At 35.1% G+C, this 13,117-nt stretch overlaps 1 protein-coding gene across 1 annotated transcript; it reads right to left on the bottom strand.

Moving 5' to 3' along the window:
* Window positions 1–3,295: 3,295 nt before the first annotated feature.
* LOC139864751 (uncharacterized) lies at window positions 3,296–12,907 on the bottom strand. Its single transcript, XM_071853320.1, has 7 exons — window positions 12,818–12,907; window positions 12,635–12,730; window positions 12,457–12,546; window positions 11,979–12,063; window positions 3,724–3,890; window positions 3,400–3,639; window positions 3,296–3,313 (listed from the first exon to the last, which is right to left on the bottom strand). Exons 1-7 carry the CDS (start codon window positions 12,905–12,907, stop codon window positions 3,296–3,298), a joined length of 786 nt encoding a protein of 261 aa, XP_071709421.1.
* Between the last annotated feature and the right edge of the window lie 210 nt (window positions 12,908–13,117).

The following is a 13,117-nucleotide window of genomic DNA, read 5'->3' as shown; positions in this document are numbered from 1 at the left end:
CTTCAGAAAAGAAGGTGACGTCCATAACCGAACTTGGACTCATGTGGTGTCTAACCAAGTCCATGCCAGTGAATCTTACCTTCATAATGCACTACAAGAAAACTGCGTTATTAGGACCCCCATAAGGGTCCTAAAAGGCCCATTCTTAGGACCCTTTGCCTGATAGGACCCCCGAAACGCACGACCTAACAACAGCGGTCGAATTAACCGAAAGGGTCCCCTTTTATTTGAGTCCTATAAACAACATCGAAAGGGTCCTAAGAATGGGCCTTTTAGGACACTTTATAATACTTTGAGACGCACAAAAGGGTCTTATGACGCCTAAATTTGTATGTTAGATCATATTAGGACCCCAAAAAAATGTACTAATACAATGAGAAACTATGTTAGTACCAATAAAAGCGTCCTAAAATAATTGTAAATTATGTAAGCTCCCAAAAAAGGGTCCTATTATAAAAATATAGTAGTTTAGTACCACAAAAAAAAGGGTCCTAATATACATTTAGTAGTTTAGTACTACAAAAAAAGGTCCTAATATATATATATATAAATTATTTAAGTACCCCAAAAAGGGTCCTATTATAAAAATATAGTAGTTTAGTACCACAAAAAAGCGTCCTGACAAGTCATATGTGTTTTGAATATCCGGTTCGGGTATTCGGGTCCATTTCGGATTTTGGCCAGGTTATAGTAATTGGGCCTTTCCAGACCAGTTCAGATAATTTGGCCTTTTGGGCTAGGTTATGGTAATTGGGCCTTTCCAGGCCAGTTCAGATAATTGGGCCTTTCCAGGCCAGTTCAGATATTTGGGGCTTTTAGGCCAGGTGATAGTGCTCCAAATGAACATATATTTAGGCGCAATATCCTTCCAATATGTAAAGTTTTTAGTTACAATTGTTCTATTTTTATGTAATAATCGTTTAAATAAATAAGTGCGAAGACAAAAGAAGAAAACGAAGATTTGAAGACGCAAACGTCCAAAATGCTCAAACGTACAAGTTAAACTCCAAGTGGTTCAATTTATTGATGATCAACGTACATCTAAATATTGACAAGAGTACAAATTGTGGAACGTAAAGTACAAGATATTAAAGCATACGAAAAGTCGTTCGAGAAACCGGAACCGAGACATAAACCGGGCGTAAATGTACGAGACAACGGAATGAAAATTACAAGTCAACTATGCACAAGAATATAATATAATATATATATAATTAATATAAATTATATATAAATTATAATATGGCGACAAGCAAAAAAAACAAAAAATATGTGAGCTGGATCTGAAGGCCATGCGATCGCATGGGAAATAGGCATAAAACCCATGCGAGTACATGAGCCCATGCGAGTGCATGAGATTTGCAATAAAACCCCATACACTCACATGGGCATCAGAATAAGGAAATATGCCTATAAATACCAGGCTTCTGCTCGACGAAAAAACCTACACCACAATAATATATATACTCCCTCTGTAATAATAATATATAATATATATATATATATATATATATATATATATATATATATAATAGTTTAGTTTTATATTAGTTAGTTTGGGTAATGTAAAGGTTATTTTATGGTTTTTAAAGTCGGAACTCTGTCTCTGTAACACTACGCGATTAATAATCACTGTAAGCTAAATTCTCCCTTTTTAATTATGTATTGTACTTAAATTATTATTATGCTTATTTGAACCAAAGTAATCGTGATGTTGGGCTACATATTAAGACGGGGTTATTGGCCTTTGGACCATAATTGAGGTTTGGACAAAAGACCGACACTTGTGGAAATGGGACTATGGGTTATTAATGGACTTTATATTTGATTAATATAGAGATTTACAACTTGAAATATTTATAAATAGCCACATACGTTCGATCGGGTACGATGGGCGGGATATCTATAAATACTAATAATTGTTCATTTGACCGGACACGGGGATGGATTAATAGTCACTGGACTCATTAAAACAGGGGTGGATTACATTCAAGGGAAATTGGTGTAATTGTTAATAAAGTATTAAAACTTTGGGTTACACGCAGTCAATAACCTGGTGTAATCATTAACAATGTAATAAGACCTTATTACGGTTTAAATCCCCAATTAGTTGGAATATTTGACTTCAGGTATAAGGTTAATTTGGCGAAGACCCTCGCACTTTATAATTATGACCGAAGGACTATTATGGACAAAACCAGATGGACATATCAAATAATCCAGGACAAAGAACAATTAACCCAGGGTAATAAATTAAAATCAAAACGTCAAACATCATGAGTACGGAAGTTTAAATAAGCATAATATATTTTATTTCATATTTCCTCTTACTTTTATTTATTGTTATTTTAATTATTGTTATTTATTTTATCGTTAGTTAAATATCGTCATTTACTTTACGCTTCGCTTAAAATATAAAATCGAAAAACCAGTCATTAAACGGTAAAATCCCCTTTTTATAATAATAATAATTGTAATATATATATATATATATATATATATATATATATATATATATATATATATATATATATATATATATATATATATATATATTATATTTTGTACAAATATAGTTATATAAAAATATAGTGTAAAATAAGCCGTCTCCCTGTGGAACGAACCGGACTTACTAAAAACTATACTACTCTATGATTAGGTACACTGCCTATAGTGTTGTAGCAAGGTTTAGGTATATCCTATCTGTAAATAAATAAATTAAAACTTGTGTAATTTGTATCGTATTTTATATTAAAAATAATAGTATTTCGTATACACCGCTGCACACATCACCAGGTTATGTTAATTGGGCCTTTCCAGGCCAGTTCAGATAATTAGGCTTTTTGGGCTAGGTTATGGTAATTGGGCCTTTGCAAGGCAGTTCAGATAATTGGGCCTTTTGTGCCCGGTTATGCTAATTGGGCTTGTCGCCACGTTTAAGCTTACTGGGCCTTTTGGGCCTGCTTCAGCTATTTAGGCCTTTTGGGCCCTGTTCAGATCCAGTTTTCTTTTGATTGCATCAATTTATTATTCATTGCAATTACAATAATTTTAAATTTTTAAATTACAAAACAAATATTAAATATAAATTATAATATTGATCACCACATGATTACATTTACAGTAAGTTATATTGTTTCAATAATAATCAAATCATGACAGGACAAATCATTGTTTCAAACACACCAACACATACACCGTATCAACAAATTATTTCAAACACAAACATTCATTAATAAACCGGCCCACATTAACAAACACAAAAACTCTTCAACCCTTCACCATCCAATCTTGATCAATCCTCATGTACCAACTACAAATTAAATCATCCATGTATAAGCATAAAGGTGCACATTATAAAAATTAATCTTAATTATTACAAATTTAACAAGGACATACCTCGATTAACTTAGCAGACCAAGCAATAGACGTACCAGTGACGTCATGAATGCATTTTAAATAATCATATGGCCTAAACAAAGCTTCATCTTTTTTAATGGCCACCTGAACATGGACCTCACACCAACCATGTCCAAGTTCTGTTCCATTAAGAACCGTATTTAGATCAATGCTCCTTAACCTTCCTATTGCTACGTTCTCGAAGTTTGTAAGGTTTTTTACATAAACTTCCTTATCGACCTAAAATTTAGTTGTCAAAAAAAAAAAAAAATTATGAATGCTAAAAGGGTAGAAAAAACAGTAAGCTATTAAATTGAAACATACCCATAAACGGTGATCACCCGAACCATTAGCATGAACACACAAACCATCATTCTGAGCACCCGGACCATTGTTCTTCTCGTCTTTTAACCTTCCATTTTCTTCTTCAAGTTGTGCATTTCTAGACATCAGCTGAGCATTTGCTTTGCTAACAGCTAATCGACTAGGTCCTGCACCCCACAAATGATTGGCGTGAATACCAAGTCCGTACATTTCTGCAGTACCATGTTTAGCTTTTGAAGGTTTTTCGTATGACCGAGAGACATATTTAATTAATGTGGCTGATATGTTATGATCCAAGTCGGGTCATACCCAATAACAAGCTTACCGACACTTTACAAGTATTTAATCTTAACGGTTGGATCGTTAAATAAATACGCGACATTTGGATTTTAGAAAATCGGTTTTCTAAAATAATATCACTTGAGATAAATTATTTGGATAATTTATATATAATTGTTTATAAGTTTAAATAATTATGTTGTGTTATATTTTATAAAAGGTTTATAAAATATAAAAGTAACAAAACTATTACATGTTTTATATATATGTAGATAACATGTTCATATATTTATTAAGACATGGTTTTATAAAATAAGTAGAGTGCAGAATTTTGGTCTCCAATACAAGATTCCATACTCTTTTTGTTACTTCCAACATACACAACTACATAGGAGCATGGCATATTACTTGTACCCATACTTGACCATCATCTTTCAAGTGATATACACATTCTAAGCTAGTAAAAAAAACAAAATATTCTGCAGCAAAAAAGGCTGCTAGGCCCTGGCCTTTATAGCTCAAAGGAGTGTTCACAATTTTTTTTACAAGCTCAATTCAAGTGTCATACAAATCCTAACAAAAGGCAAGAGTGTTGGGGTTTTAGCTTGGGGTATTACACACTTGAGACTTCAAGTTAGAAGTTTCTATTTCATCATCATCTTCATCATCTTGTAACCTCCTAACTTGGAGTAGGTATATCCCTTTACTAGCACTCTTATATTTGTAAGTATATTTCTAGACTTGATCTATTTTGAAATTCATGTTTAAAAGGTTAAACTCATATTAATTGTTTATGTAAAATTGCTTCCGCTTCACTTTAAAATCGGGTTTTGACATGCTTGTTAATATAACTTGTTAATATGATGAATTCCAACAATGGTATCTAGAGCCGAGGTCATAGAAATATGCTTCTTGTATTTGGCTTTAAAACCCATTTAGATTACATTCTAGTAACATGCATGAAATTAGAATGTAAAAAAAAAAAATTTGGGTTTTGGGTGGGGTGCTTTTTTGGCCGAATTTTTGGGGCTTCCAAAAGGGTTTGGAGCTTCAAATTTGGTCAAGTTTTGTTGTTTGTTGTTGTTCACAATCAAGCCTAGACCTTATGTTTGGATGGTTGAATGATTTGGTTGTTTTATTCATTCTTATGGCTTGTAATATTAATTCATTCATTTGGTTTGTAATATTGTAATTATTTTTTGTAATTTGGTGATGTAATTTATTTTATCTTGGTATGTAAAATAGATTAGGATGTAATTTCTTTTTCTTAGAAAAAATGTATTAGGTTGAATATTTTTTTTGTAAAAAGAAATGAAGATTCAAGATGATGAAGAAAATCACAAGATGGAGCATATGGATGCAAGAGTTAGTGGGAGATTTTAAAAATCTCTTACTTTGTGATTTAACCCTTTACCGGTGACACTTGTTTTCGGCTAAACAAGTGTCCACCACTTTGGCTTGATTGTGAACATTGTTGTTATGCATGCTTGTATGATTATTGTGTTTGTATGTTTGGTTGATACAAGAAAATCACATGTTAACAACTTGCAAAACAACAGTATAATTGGTTATATTTAAAACAACAAAAGGACACCAATAAATGGTTATTAAGAACAAGATGACAATGTACATAAAATGGTTTATATCAAGTAATTAGTTTTATTACTAAGACATGAAAATAGGTTTTTTATAATGTACTATACACCAAATGCATGTTGGTGTATGGCAATATGTTTTCTTAAACTAGAATAAAGAAAGCCGAAAATCCCTTTAAAACTAAAACAAGGTAAACAAGTATAACGCCATCCTTTTGTGGGACACTTAAACATAGTAGGGAACTCATAATGGGATAAAGGTCACCTAACCGTTATGAGCTAACTAATATGGTTAAGGTAAAATTCGCATGCTTGTGGGATAAAGGTCACCTAACCACTTGTATGTTAATTTTACATGTTTACACAAGTAGGACGACTTGATTTGGGAATCATGAACTTAGGGTCACCGAAGCATGAGGAACAAATAGGCGTTGATGGGATAAATATGCCATGCAAAAGGATTGCATGATCCCATAATTTAGAAGTTGCAAAAGGATTGCAATTGTCATATAAATGACTACCTAGCTAAATCAAATAACGGGATAAAGGTCACCTAACCGAAATTTGATTTACCGTTGGATTCTAATATTTAATAAGTCAATTAAAATTTAAAAGGGTATTGTTTATTAAATTTAAAATCGATACTTAAATGAACTTTGTTAAATTTTGTAGATGGCCGCCAATAACAACAACATGCAAAACGCACCTATTAACTTGAACAACCTATCGTTAAGGTCTCTCATCGAGAAAGACAAACTCAACCATACGAACTTTATGGATTGGTTCCGCAATCTTAGGATTGTCCTCAAACTTGAGGATAAGGCGTATGTGTTGGAAGACCCCATTCCCGATCAACCCAACGAGGATGATACGGAAGGCATGGCTTATTGGGATAAGTATTGTGCCAATTCGGTGCAAGTCGCTTGCCTAATGCTTGGGACTATGATACCCGAACTCCAAAAGGATTTCGAGCATCATACTGCATACGACATGATCACGCAATTGAAGGAGATGTTCCTTCAACAAGCACGTGTCGAGTGCTTCGAGACCGTTCGAGCGCTTCATGCATGTCGTATGGACGACTCCCAATCCGTTTCATCTTATGTCCTTAAGATGAAAAGCCTCATTGATCGCGCAAACCATCTTAATCTCGACATATCTAATGAGCTAGCCACGGATCTTATCCTAAACTCCTTGTCAAATAGGTTTAACCGATTTGTAATTAATTACAATATGAATGGGATGGATAGGACCATTGGCGAACTTCATGGCATGCTTAGGACGGCAGAAACTAGCATGGGCAAGAGGGCTTCACCCGTACTAATGATCAATGATGGTGGGTCCAAAGGTAACAACACCTCTAAGCCAAAGGCGGCTAAGAGGAAAGGACCCGCCCATCAAGGCAAGGGAAAAGGGAGGATGATTACCCCAACCAAAAACAATAACAAGAAGCAAAAGGTTGCCGGACAAGCAAACCCCAAGGAAGACCCGTGCTTCGGTTGCGGTGAAATGGGTCACTGGAAATGCAACTGCCCGGTCTACCTTAAGGAGTTGAAGGAAAAGAGGGATGCGGGGCAAACCTCAGGTAATATATATATGGTATATATAGAGCTTAGTATCACTTCTTCTAATACATGGGTATTAGACACTGGATGTGGAACTCACATTTGCAATTCTTTGCAGGGGTTCAAAAGAAGTAGCAAGCAAACGGGAACATCAAGTCTCTTTATGGTTAATGGAGCCAAAGTACAAGTGAAGGCTCAAGGAGACTTTGTATTAAAGCTTCCAAGTGGTTTGGAACTTATTTTGAACAATGTTTTGTATGCACCGGATTTATGTCGAAACATTATTTCAGTTTCCCGTTTAAAACAATGTGGTTTTTATCTTAATTTTGTTAATGATGATATCCACATTTATTTAGATAATGTATTCTATTTTAAGGCTTCGCCTTCAAATGGAATTTATGAATTGGTTCATGATGACACATCATCTAGTAGCTCAATATACCATACTAGCACCAAAAAACTCAAAAGGGATTTGAGTGATTCCTACTTATGGCATTGTCACCTTGGTCACATAAAAAAGAATCGAATGCATACACTTCAAAAGAATGGCCTTTTGAAATCAAATGAACTAGACTCATTTGATGTATGTGAATCTTGTTTACAAGGCAAAATGCCTAAAGCACCTTTCAAAGGGACCTACGAAAGGTCTAAGGACTTATTGGGATTAATACATTCAGATGTATGTGGACCCTTTAAGCCCATAACTCAGAATGGTGAAAGATACTTCGTTACTTTCATTGATGACTTCAGTCGTTTCGGATATGTCTACTTGTTAAGACATAAGGACGAAACTTTTGAAGCATTCAAAGAGTATCAAAGCGAAGTACAAAATCAACTCAATAAGACAATCAAGGTACTTCGTACCGATAGAGGAGGTGAATACCTAAGCGATGCTTTCCAAGATCATCTTAAAAGTTGTGGGATTATCTCGCAGCTCACTCCTCCTGGAACACCCCAACTAAATGGAGTTTCCGAAAGGAGGAACCGAACCCTAATGGATATGGTTCGATCTATGATGGCTAGAAGCTCGTTACCTCTATCATTTTGGGGTTATTGTCTATGCTCCGCGGCTCGTATTTTAAATATGGCCCCAACCAAGAAAGTGGAACGAGCTCCTCATGAGATGTGGTTTGAAAAACCTCCATCTCTATCATACTTAAAGGTATGGGGATGTGAAGCTTATCCTAAGCGTTACGTCCCTAATAATTTGAATGCTCGATCCACGAAGTGTATCTTCATAGAATATCCCAAGGATGATATGGGATATTATTTCTATGATCCATCCGAGCAGAATGTATTTGTTGCTCGAAAGGCTGAATTCCTTGAAACTAAGTTCCTAATGGAAGGAAATAGTGAAAGGAAGATAGATCTTGAAGAGGTTCAAGATCAAGTAGATGATACACAATTGGTTGACACTAGCACTCAATATGAAAATGTTGAGAGTGATCAAATGGATGATCAAAATACACAAGACGTTCGCAGATCTGGTAGGATTAGTAATCCTCCTGAGAGATATGGGTTTCTCATGGATGGTTGCTATGTGGTTGATTTGGATGAACCAATAAACTACCAAGATGCTTTATCAAGGATTGATAAGGATAAATGGCAGGAAGCCATGAACGCTGAGATGCAATCCATGTATGACAACCAAGTTTGGGAACTTGTTGAACAACCTACTGGCTCTAGGCTAGTTGATTGTAAATGGCTTTTCAAGATGAAAACCGACATACATGGAAACTTGGATACATATAAAGCTAGACTTGTAGCAAAAGGTTTCAGTCAAACTCAAGGGGTTGACTATGATGAAACTTTTTCGCCTGTTGCAATGCTAAAGTCTATTAGGATATTACTTGCCATTGCTGCTCATTATGATTATGAAATATGGCAAATGGATGTCAAGACCGCTTTCCTAAATGGACATCTTGAGGAAGATGTCTATATGGTTCAACCTGAAGGTTTTGTTGATCCGAAATATCCTAAAAAGGTATGCAAGCTAAAGAAGTCAATCTACGGATTGAAACAAGCATCTAGAATGTGGAATCATCGTTTTAATAAGGAAGCCAAGAGATTTGGCTTCATTAAAAATGGTGATGAAGCTTGTGTATACAAGAAGGCTAGTGGGAGCACAATCATGTTCCTTGTACTATATGTGGACGATATATTGTTATTTGGAAATGATATTCCGGTAATGCAAAGTGTTAAAACTTGGCTAAGTAAATGCTTCTCCATTAAGGATCTTGGAGAAGCACAATACGTTTTGGGGATTGGGATCTACAGGAATAGATCCAAGAAACTGATAGGTTTGAATCAAAGTGCATACATTGAAAAGGTCTTGAAAAGGTTCAAGATGGAGAACTCTAAGAGTGGTTTGGTACCTATTCAAAGAGGAACGCCTCTCAGTTCATCTCAGTGCCCTACCACGAAAGATGAACAAGAGAGAATGAAGAGAGTCCCTTATGCATATGCTATTGGGTCAATCATGTATGCAATGATATGCACTAGACCGGATGTGTCATGCGCCCTAAGCTTGACAAGTAGATACCAGAATAACCCAGGAAACAGTCATTGGATTGCGGTTAAAAGTATATTGAAATACCTTAGGAGGACTAAGGATATGTTTCTAATATATGGATCTGGTGAGGAGGAACTTGCTGTAAAGGGTTACGTGGACGCGAGTTTCCAAACTGATCGAGATGATTCTCGATCACAATCCGGTTATGTCTTCACATTAAATGGTGGTGCGGTCTCTTGGAAGAGTTCAAAACAGGATGTTGTTACATTATCCACTACAGAGTCGGAATACATTGCAGCCTCATTGGCAGCTCAGGAAGCTGCATGGATGAAGAAATTCATAGACGACTTAGGAGTGGTCCCTTCCATTCAGGACCCTCTTGAGATCTTTTGTGACAACGAGGGTACGATTGCTCAAATCAAGGAACCTAGTGCTCACCAAAAGACCCGTCACCTTGAGCGGAGATTCAACTACATAAGGGATGAAGTTGAAAAGGGAAAGATATGTATTCGCAAAGTTCACACAGATCTTAATATAGCGGATCCTCTCACGAAGCTCTTACATGGAGCAAAACATACAGGACATGTTTGTACATTAGGGCTTCGATATTCTAGTGATTGGTCATAATCTGTTTTAAGTATTGTAACGGAACGAAATTATTCAAACTCATTAATATAATTATGGTATTAATTTATTTTGAGTCATGTTCCTATTTTGCATATTTTATCCATGAATAAGTAATTATTCTAAATTCCGTAGTCGATCACATTCGTGGGAACAAGTGTGAGGTTTAGACTATTATGAACTTGGATTGGTATACATTCACGGGATGAATGTGGGGCAAGGTTGCAACCAAGGTTCGTGGATATTTGTGGGGTACAAATATTGGAAGACCCGCCCTCATGATTTACTAAATGGAGCCTTTGTGGTTGATCACATGTAATCTTGAGTAAAGGCGAATATCATTGTATCCTCTGACCTGAGATACATATTGGGTTCGGATATTTACCAAGTATGGTGCCTTGATTCTTTCCTTCGCTATTCTGAAATATGGTAGTTCATAAGGAAGAGCTCAGGTACAATGCAAGGTACATATTTAGGACGTATGTAGTCAAGATGGAATTTGTCCCTCTTATTCGTTGAGAGTCAGATGTCTAAGGCCTGATAAAGTTAAATCTAGAAGAGAGTGATCACTCTGTGTCTCTTGGATTTAACATGACATCTAGGACGAAAGGAAATAATGAAAGATTCACCTATTCATATTCGAGATGGAAACTCGAAAGGGATGATGTTATTGAATGGCAAAAGTCATAACATATTGGGGGTGATGGACGGTCGTTAGGTGGTATCCATCACTTGCATTAATTTCTTATGTTCCTCGAGCAAGTGGGAGATTGAAGGTTTTTCGTATGCCCGAGAGACATATTTAATTAATGTGGCTGATATGTTATGATCCAAGTCGGGTCATACCCAATAACAAGCTTACCGACACTTTTATTTAATCTTAACTGTTGGATCGTTAAATAAATACGCGACACTTGGATTTTAGAAAATCGGTTTTCTAAAATAATATCACTTGAGATAAATTATTTGGATAATTTATATATAATTGTTTATAAGTTTAAATAATTATGTTGTGTTATATTTTATAAAAGGTTTATAAAATATAAAAGTAACAAAACTATTACATGTTTTATATATATGTAGATAACATGTTCATATATTTATTAAGACATGGTTTTATAAAATAAGTAGAGTGCAGAATTTTGGTCTCCAAGACAAGATTCCATACTCTTTTTGTTACTTCCAACATACACAACTACATAGGAGCATGGCATATTACTTGTACCCATGCTTGACAATCATCTTTCAAGTGATATACACATTCTAAGCTAGTAAAAAAACAAAATATTCTGCAGCAAAAAAGGCTGCTAGGCCGTGGCCTTTGTAGCTCAAAGGAGTGTTCACAATTTTTTTTACAAGCTCAATTCAAGTGTCATACAAATCCTATCTAAAGGCAAGAGTGTTGGGGTTGTAGCTTGGGGTATTACACACTTGAGACTTCAAGTTAGAAGTTGCTATTTCATCATCATCTTCATCATCTTGTAACCTCCTAACTTGGAGTAGGTACATCCCTTTACTAGCACTCTTATATTTGTAAGTATATTTCTAGACTTGATCTATTTTGGAATTCATGTTTAAAAGGTTAAACTCATATTAATTGTTTATGTAAAATTGCTTCCGCTTCACTTTAAAATCGGGTTTTGACATGCTTGTTAATATGATGAATTCCAACAGATTTACCCATTACCGTGGAAAAAACATCATCTGGTCCAGGTGCATCAGTTGCACCATCACCGAGTTTCTCGGTTAGGTCTTTCATTTGTTCCTGCATAAAAGACATAGTAAATCGTTGATATTTGATTCAATAATATGACCAGTATATATACAGGAGATGGCATCGATATACATGGAAAATTGCCAACTAATTTGTGAGCTATACAAAGGATAATTATCATATTATAATTCTACTATGATATTCGATATATGCAATGCCCAATCACAGTATAGCCCAATCACAGTATATGCAATGCTTACCCTTGTAACTAATTAAATTAAAGATATGGTTAATAGATATTTTCTTTTATCTCTGACCTAAAAGTATACTTCAAATGAAATAAAAACCTCACAAGTGGTTTATGGTGATTAACATATATATAAATATACATCTACTGATATCATGTGTAGGATATATTTGATCTACTTTTGTAAAATTACTTACAAAAACATGAGCAGCTTCCCCTTCACCTTCACCGCTTTTGTAACATTCCTTAAACATATCCACCCTAGTTGGCTCTCTTCCCAACTTCACCTACAATGAGTAAAACCGAGGTAACTATTAACGATGTATATTCAAAAGCTATACGTACTATATAAATAATTCCCCCATGATATATTACCTTCAGTTCTTCACGAATTCTTGCAAAACTTTTTTCCCCCGTCATTTGTGACAACTTCTTTTTAGCCCTATTGGCTTTGTTTTTTTCGGTCATCTCCTGAACAAGAAAAGAGTGGTCAGTATTCGAGGAGATCAAATCACGATGGTTAGTCTATCTACAGGAAAGTGTAAGAATATATCATACCATCACATTATCTCTGGTCCAATATTCAAGAAGTCTTCTCCAGTGTCTTTTGGTTAGTTGTAGAGGTGGTGACTTTAATAGCTCCTCCATTGGTTTAGACGGGTCAAACAAACATTCCTTAACTCTCGACCTCCAATTTTTCATCTTGAGCCCATATGATTAGAGTATCCACGAATTAGCAGTTGGTGGAATATCAAACTTTGTCTACAAATTATAAAAAAAAAACATATAAATCACATGCATGAGAACAAAAAAAAAAAAAAAAAAACATATTATCACACAGATTTTAAAATATGTTCC

The sequence above is a fragment of the Rutidosis leptorrhynchoides genome, chromosome 8, assembly GCF_046630445.1.
Source record: "Rutidosis leptorrhynchoides isolate AG116_Rl617_1_P2 chromosome 8, CSIRO_AGI_Rlap_v1, whole genome shotgun sequence".
Lineage (NCBI taxonomy): Eukaryota > Viridiplantae > Streptophyta > Magnoliopsida > Asterales > Asteraceae > Rutidosis > Rutidosis leptorrhynchoides.
This window is presented reverse-complemented; position numbering and strand designations above follow the sequence as displayed.